This window comes from Sinocyclocheilus anshuiensis, unplaced genomic scaffold (assembly GCF_001515605.1).
Source record: "Sinocyclocheilus anshuiensis isolate Anshui unplaced genomic scaffold, SAMN03320099.WGS_v1.1 scaffold1079, whole genome shotgun sequence".
NCBI classification, from domain to species: Eukaryota; Metazoa; Chordata; class Actinopteri; order Cypriniformes; family Cyprinidae; genus Sinocyclocheilus; species Sinocyclocheilus anshuiensis.
In genome coordinates, this window is record NW_015548207.1 from 1,430,637 (window position 1) to 1,437,514 (window position 6,878).

At 37.1% G+C, this 6,878-nt stretch overlaps 4 protein-coding genes across 4 annotated transcripts in view; 2 read left to right on the top strand and 2 right to left on the bottom strand.

The window, feature by feature from the left end:
* Positions 1 to 63, bottom strand: part of LOC107653536 (high choriolytic enzyme 1-like) — a 1,933-nt gene extending 1,870 nt beyond the window's left edge. The window contains exon 1 of the mRNA XM_016440281.1: positions 49 to 63. Coding sequence (XP_016295767.1) covers positions 49 to 63 — 15 coding nt within the window. The remainder of the gene's footprint in view (positions 1 to 48) is intronic.
* Positions 64 to 308: 245 nt separating this feature from the next.
* LOC107653569 (high choriolytic enzyme 1-like) lies at positions 309 to 1,480 on the bottom strand. Its single transcript, XM_016440305.1, has 5 exons — positions 1,412 to 1,480; positions 1,251 to 1,326; positions 997 to 1,137; positions 796 to 913; positions 309 to 703 (listed from the first exon to the last, which is right to left on the bottom strand). The coding sequence occupies exons 1-5, from the start codon at positions 1,478 to 1,480 to the stop codon at positions 313 to 315; spliced, it is 795 nt and encodes a 264-aa protein (XP_016295791.1). The 3' UTR covers positions 309 to 312.
* Positions 1,481 to 4,071: 2,591 nt separating this feature from the next.
* LOC107653570 (high choriolytic enzyme 1-like) lies at positions 4,072 to 5,281 on the top strand. The gene is made up of 3 exons (XM_016440306.1): positions 4,072 to 4,231; positions 4,680 to 4,797; positions 4,891 to 5,281. The coding sequence occupies exons 1-3, from the start codon at positions 4,072 to 4,074 to the stop codon at positions 5,279 to 5,281; spliced, it is 669 nt and encodes a 222-aa protein (XP_016295792.1).
* Positions 5,282 to 5,368: 87 nt separating this feature from the next.
* bzw1a (basic leucine zipper and W2 domains 1a) overlaps positions 5,369 to 6,878 on the top strand; it is a 6,867-nt gene continuing 5,357 nt past the window's right edge. Inside the window, exons 1-2 of the mRNA XM_016440282.1 lie at positions 5,369 to 5,381; positions 6,142 to 6,384. Coding sequence (XP_016295768.1) covers positions 5,369 to 5,381; positions 6,142 to 6,384 — 256 coding nt within the window. The remainder of the gene's footprint in view (positions 5,382 to 6,141; positions 6,385 to 6,878) is intronic.

The following is a 6,878-nucleotide window of genomic DNA, read 5'->3' on the forward strand; positions in this document are numbered from 1 at the left end:
CTTTGTTTTGTTATGACAATCAGCGCACACCGTTTCATGCTAACATACGTAATTGCTCCCCATCTATGTCAGAGGACAGAAGAAAGGCTAAGGAAACGTGTCTTCTGATAATTTATGAAATCAGACATTTCATTTTAAAGAGAAAAAACACATCATTTTACTGGATGTTAATTTTTTTATTATTAACTTGATTTTTCCTAGAAATTTAATACCAACAAAAGACAAAGACCATCACCTCATTCGATTCTTCATTTACGGGAATGTGAACTACATTAAATTATCTGACACACCACATACATATAAAACTCATCTTTAGCATCCATACAGCTTGTTGATCCTCAGGATGTCAGTGTTGGACATTCCCTGCCTCTGTCCAATTTCCACCGTCTCATCAGGAATGGGAGTGATGGTTTCCAGGCCAGGCTGGATGGTGAAGGCTGTTTTTCCATAGTGCATGATGGAGCCATAGTCGTATGGAGTGTTTTGGTTGTTGGTGTTTTGTTTCTGGAAGTTGTAGGCCGTATCAGGAGAGATGTTCTCCCAGTTGATCTTGACGTACTTGTCACGATCGCTCCTGGTTTGCTCGTGGTTGAAGCCCAGGGCATGATTGAGCTCATGCTGAACGATGCCGTGATACACACAGCCGTTCCTGTTGAGGGAGACCACCTGTTTGCCACCAGTTCTACCAAGAGAAGAGAAGCACCTGAGAGCAGAGAGGAAATAAAGGGGTAAATAGTATCAATGTTTTGGACTAAGGCCAGTTAAATGTTTTTGCTTTTGTATGATTGTTCTCACCCATCTTTGTTCTCAATACTAATGTAGTCGGTCTGAGCTGATCTGGCCACAAAGCGGATGCAGGTTTTGGAGTGAAAGGTGGACATGGCGTTCGCAATCACTGATTTCTCATAATAAGCTGCAAACGAAAGGGGCCACAGCTTTACAATTTGATTTACATGAATGATATATATGTTCAATGAATGAAGGAGATTCACTCACAGAATTCACTGCTCACTGTGTAAGGGACCTCCACTATGTTGTTAGAGTTTTTCTTCCAGAAACAGTTGTTGTTAAAGCAGTAGAGAGCATTTCTGGTTTTGGGAAACACCAGATCTCCTTCAATCAAGACTTCAGAAGATCCTGTATTAAAAAGAACCACATTGATGATATAACACAATATATTTATAAACTCTGAACACTTTTTAGAAATGTGACCCATTGATGGCTTTATAGAAATCTACAAGGTGTCTGACCATTGTTGGACTCCAAAATCCTTGTAGTGATGTCCACACTTTCCGGCTCTGACACAAACACTCCTTCAAAACTTTCCTCCTGGTTGAAGAAACAGAGATGTTTAAAATGACTCATTTGAGGAACGTTGATTATTTAAGAGAGACACTAGACCGGATCTTACCATGAGAGGAGACGCTTGTGAGACGCCAAACAGCAGCAGCAGAATGGAGAGGGAGGCTCTTGTGTCCATGTCGTCTCAGTGTGTAGCGATGTTCAGGATGCTCCTGTGTGAGATTGGATTGTTTTGACCCAGCGGTTGGTGATTTGTGTGCATTATTCCAAGTCTTCTGAATTAATGTGATTGTTAAAAACAGACTGTAATTGAAGTTGTATTCACTAAAACAGTCATGTTCCGTTCGTATCTGGTGTTCATGACAAATCATTTGTTTTGTTTAAGTGCAGCAAAGTTAGTGCACTTTACAGCATATAAGGAGAAGAAGAACCTGCTCACAAACCGCATTGGTTCTTACGTTTGGTCTACTGGGGGATTATGGGTAGGGTCTTAGTGTCCAGAGACTAATGTGTGTAACTAATGGGAGGAAACTCTAACCTTACTTGTTAGTCCAAATCCTTGCAGAAACAGACAATGCATTTAAGTTTACTCTATTTATTGGTTTTAACACTAAAGTAGACATGCTGTAGTTTTTGTTTTCTTAGTGCCCAAGAACAGTAGCATACTAAAGCATTGAGAAACAAACCTGCTTCCATTTCAGCGGAACTGTATATTTTGTTATGTAGTCCGGTTACTTTAATCAGTTGTTGGGATTCTTCATAATAATTGGGCTAAATGTTTCTTTGTTCTTAACTGCAATTTAGTAAAGGGTCGCAGTACAACAACTGTTCAAAGTTGAGTTCAAAGGAAACCCATCAGGACTCAACAATAAGGTTGCTTCACTGGCCTAAAGCTGCTATGAGAGAGTCGTAATTAATGATAAATAATGAAGAAGAAAAAAAACATAATTTAAATGTATTACTTCAGCTGACACAAATTAATCTGAAACAAAAGCCTGCATTATTGTAAGTTATTGTTTTTTCATTCAAACTTTCTTTTCTTTTAGCTTGTTTATGGTGAATAATGAAAATAAAAAGAGAATTCACTTTTTGTAGCCTTACATTCTGCTGTTATCATCTGTATATGTGTTGTGAAAATACAGAACAACAAATGTAAGTATACAAATAGGGCTCTTAAATGTTCCCCAATTTAAATTAATTGTAAGTGATACTAATAATACTGTATGTTTATAGTTATATAAACAGAATAGCTAGCCCAAAAATAAAAATACCATAATTTCTCACCCTCATGTCTCTCCAAAACGTTATGACATTTTCATCCGTGAAACACAAGAATCAAGGGGTGGTGATTCTGACTGCCAAGCTCCAAAAAGCACACACCTTAAAAAATGCTGGGTTAAATATAACCCAGCGCTGGGTTAAAAAGGGACAAACCCAGCTATTGGGTTGTTTTGACCCAGCGGTTGGTGATTTGTGTGCATTATTCCAAGTCTTCTGAATTAATGTGATTGTTAAAAACAGACTGTAATTGAAGTTGTATTCACTAAAACAGTCATGTTCCGTTCGTATCTGGTGTTCATGACAAATCATTTGTTTTGTTTAAGTGCAGCAAAGTTAGTGCACTTTACAGCATATAAGGAGAAGAAGAACCTGCTCACAAACCGCATTGGTTCTTACGTTTGGTCTACTGGGGGATTATGGGTAGGGTCTTAGTGTCTAGAGACTAATGTGTGTAACTACATGGAGGAAACTCTGACCTCGCCTGTTACTACAAAAATGTACAGAATCAGAAATGGTTCTTACATTTGCTGAACTGATCCATCAAAATTAACATGGGTTTTAGGTGCAGGGACCAAATTATCAATTCGATTAGGACCAAAGAAATATTTCGTCCATTTATTAAGCATATTATAAAGCATGCTTGAGAACTGGAAAGGCACTATATAAATACAATTTATTATAACTTATTATTATTATTATTATTATTATTATTATCACAGCAACTGAGTAAAATAACTGGACTAGAGAACAAAATATACAGTTCCACTGAAATGGAAGCAGTTTTGTTTTTCAATGCTTAAAGTTCTGGGGCCTCCCGCGACTCAACAATAAGGTTGCTTCACTGGCCTAAAGCTGCTATGAGAGAGTCGTAATTAATGATAAATAATGAAGAAGAAAAAAAACATAATTTAAATGTATTACTTCAGCTGACACAAATTAATCTGAAACAAAAGCCTGCATTATTGTAAGTTATTGTTTTTTCATTCAAACTTTCTTTTCTTTTAGCTTGTTTATGGTGAATAATGAAAATAAAAAGAGAATTCACTTTTTGTAGCCTTACATTCTGCTGTTATCATCTGTATATGTGTTGTGAAAATACAGAACAACAAATGTAAGTATACAAATAGGGCTCTTAAATGTTCCCCAATTTAAATGAATTGCAAGTGATACTACTAATACTGTATGTTTAGAGTTATATAAACAGAATAGCTGGCCCAAAAATAAAAATACCATAATTTCTCACCCTCATGTCTCTCCAAAACGTTATGACATTTTAATCCGTGAAACACAAGAATCAAGGGGTGGTGATTCTGACTGCCAAGCTCCAAATAGCACACACTCTAAAAAATGCTGGGTTAAATATAACCCAGCGCTGAGTCCAATAATGGTCAGACACCTTGTAGATTTCTATAAAGTCAGCAATGGGTTTGACAAAATAGTGGTAAAATGTGGTTAAGATGTATAAATATGTTCTGTTATTTAATTAGTATGGTTCTCTTTAATACAGGATCTTCTGAAGTCTTGATTGAAGGAGATCTGGTGTTTCCCAAAACCAGAAATGCTCTCTACTGCTTAAACAACAACTGTTTCTGGAAGAAAAACTCTAACAACATAGTGGAGATCCCTTACATAGTGAGCGGTGAATTCTGTGAGTGAATGTCCTTCAATCATTGAACAAATCTATGATTCATGTAGATCTCATTTTAAATCTGTGGCCCTTTTTGTTTACAGCCTATAATAACAAATTAGTTATCGCAAATGCCATGTCCACCTTTCACTCCAAAACCTGCATCCGCTTTGTGGCCAGATCAACTCAGAGCGACTACATCAGTATTGAGAACAAAGATGGGTGAGAACAATCATACCTTCTGGACTCAGTTTTACAACACAACTTTAAATCAGGTTGATATTGTATAACATCTCTTGTTTCTCTCCTCTCAGTTGCTACTCTTCTCTTGGCAGAACTGGTGGCAAGCAGGTGGTCTCCCTCAACAGGCAAGGCTGTGTGTATCACGGCATCGTTCAGCATGAGCTCAATCATGCCCTGGTCATTCGTGTAGATCTAATTTTAAACCTGTATGTCTTTTTATTTGCAGCTTCTTATGAGAAATCAGTGATTGCGAACGCCATGTCCACCTTTCGCTCCAAAACCTGCATCCGCTTTGTGGCCAGATCAGCTCAGACCGACTACATCAGTATTGAGAACAAAGATGGGTGAGAACAATCATACATAAGCAAAAACATTTACCTGACCTTAGTCCAAAACATTGATTATATTTAATCCCATTATTTCCTCTCTGCTCTCAGGTGCTTCTCTTCTTATGGTAGAACTGGTGGCAAACAGGTGGTCTCCCTCAGAAGGAATGACTGTGTGTATCACGGCCTCGTTCAGCATGAGCTCCTTCATGCCCTGGGCTTCTACCACGAGCAAACCAGGAGCGATCGCGACAAGTACGTCATGATCAACTGGGAGAACATCTCTCCTGATATGGCCCAAAACTTCCAGAAACAAAACACCAACAATCAAAACACTCCATACGACTACGGCTCCATCATGCACTATGGAAAAACTACCTTCTCCATCCAGCCTGGCCTGGAAACCATCACTCCCATTCCTGATGAGACGGTGGAAATCGGACAGAGCCAGGGAATGTCCAACACTGACATTCTGAGGGTCAACAAGCTGTATGGATGCTGAAGATGAGGGATAATTAAATATGTGTCATGTGTCTGTAGATGAGTAGTGATGATGGTCTTTACTTTCTGGTGGTGTTCAAGTTCTGAAATGTGTGATTGTGGTGGGAAAAATAAAGTTAATCAAAGTGCATAACACTTTATATTGTTTGCAGTTTTTATTAATAAGGTAAAGGTGTTTATTTTGCAATAATACATGACCACATATACATGACTAGTTACCAAATAAATAATTGGACATTAAATATTGATTTGATTCATTATGTCAGTGTAAAATCATGCCTGAATGAAAGTATAAAAATCATATTTGACACAAACTCTAAAATGTAAAGTACAAAAAAATAATAATAATTACGAAAATATGCAAACGAAATGTTTTCGTGTTGACCCCATTTAACTAAATGCTTTTTTATGGTTCGACCTTGGCGATAAAGAAATCATACCCCTCATCACAATGGTATGACCAGCATCGGACTTACGAATCACTGTTAGCACAGAGGGGTGATCTTTTTATAAACTTCCACGTAAGCAGTAACACGAGCAAATATTTGTCTCTACGAACATTTTGTGACATTTTACTCTGTGAAGTTGTCAAAACAATACTTTTAAATGTATATTTTGCGTTATCATACCAACACAGCACCCCTCTAACCCCCGCGCTCCCCTGTACATTATTCACCTGCAGACACATGAACTATATTAAGTAGTCTGCATAAAACTCATCTTCAGCAGGTGAAAGCTTGCCAAGTGGGCATTGGTTAAGTGAGCTCTGAATAGTATTTTACACTGCATTAAACCATGCCTAGCACATAAAGAACAGGAGGGTCTCCAGATAATACTAATCCCGTGCGAATAGGGCTTAAGGAACACTTAATAACAGTGTTTTAAAGTGGTGCCTCCCATTTGAAACATTCTCTTGTTTCCTCGCAGATGAAAAGGAGAGATTTGACCCTACTCAGTTTCAAGAAAGTATTGTTCAAGGCTTGAACCAAACTGGCACAGATTTGGAAGCGGTTGCAAAATTCCTCGATGCCTCTGGCGCCAAGCTCGACTACCGCCGGTATGCTGAGACACTCTTCGACATCCTGGTGGCTGGAGGAATGCTGGGTAAGCAACTGTCTGCAGCTCTGGCAATGGGCTGGTATTTAGTCTTTATTTTATTTTATTTTTTTTACTAAATATTTTTGCTAATTATTTATATAAATGTATATATTTAAAATTTACATTTTATTAATTTTACTAAATGTTTAGAAAAGTATATCTAAAAGTCAAATTTTTTTTTTTAGAAAATATTTTCTCTAATATTTATATGTAAATGTGTATCTACAATCTGTATTTTGATTTGATTTTACTAAATATTTTCACTGAATTTTTTAGATGTACTCTATATTTAAATTAAAGTTTATTTTTACAAATTATGTTCTACTCATTTATGGGTAGGGATTAGGGGTGTGCGATATTGACAAAAAATTATATCTCGATATTTTATGGGATTTTATCGATAACGATAATTAGACGATATTTTGCTGAGTGTGTTATTGTGCTGGTACCTTAAGGACTGCCGAAGACAGCTGACTCATAATGTTTTTAATATTCTTCAT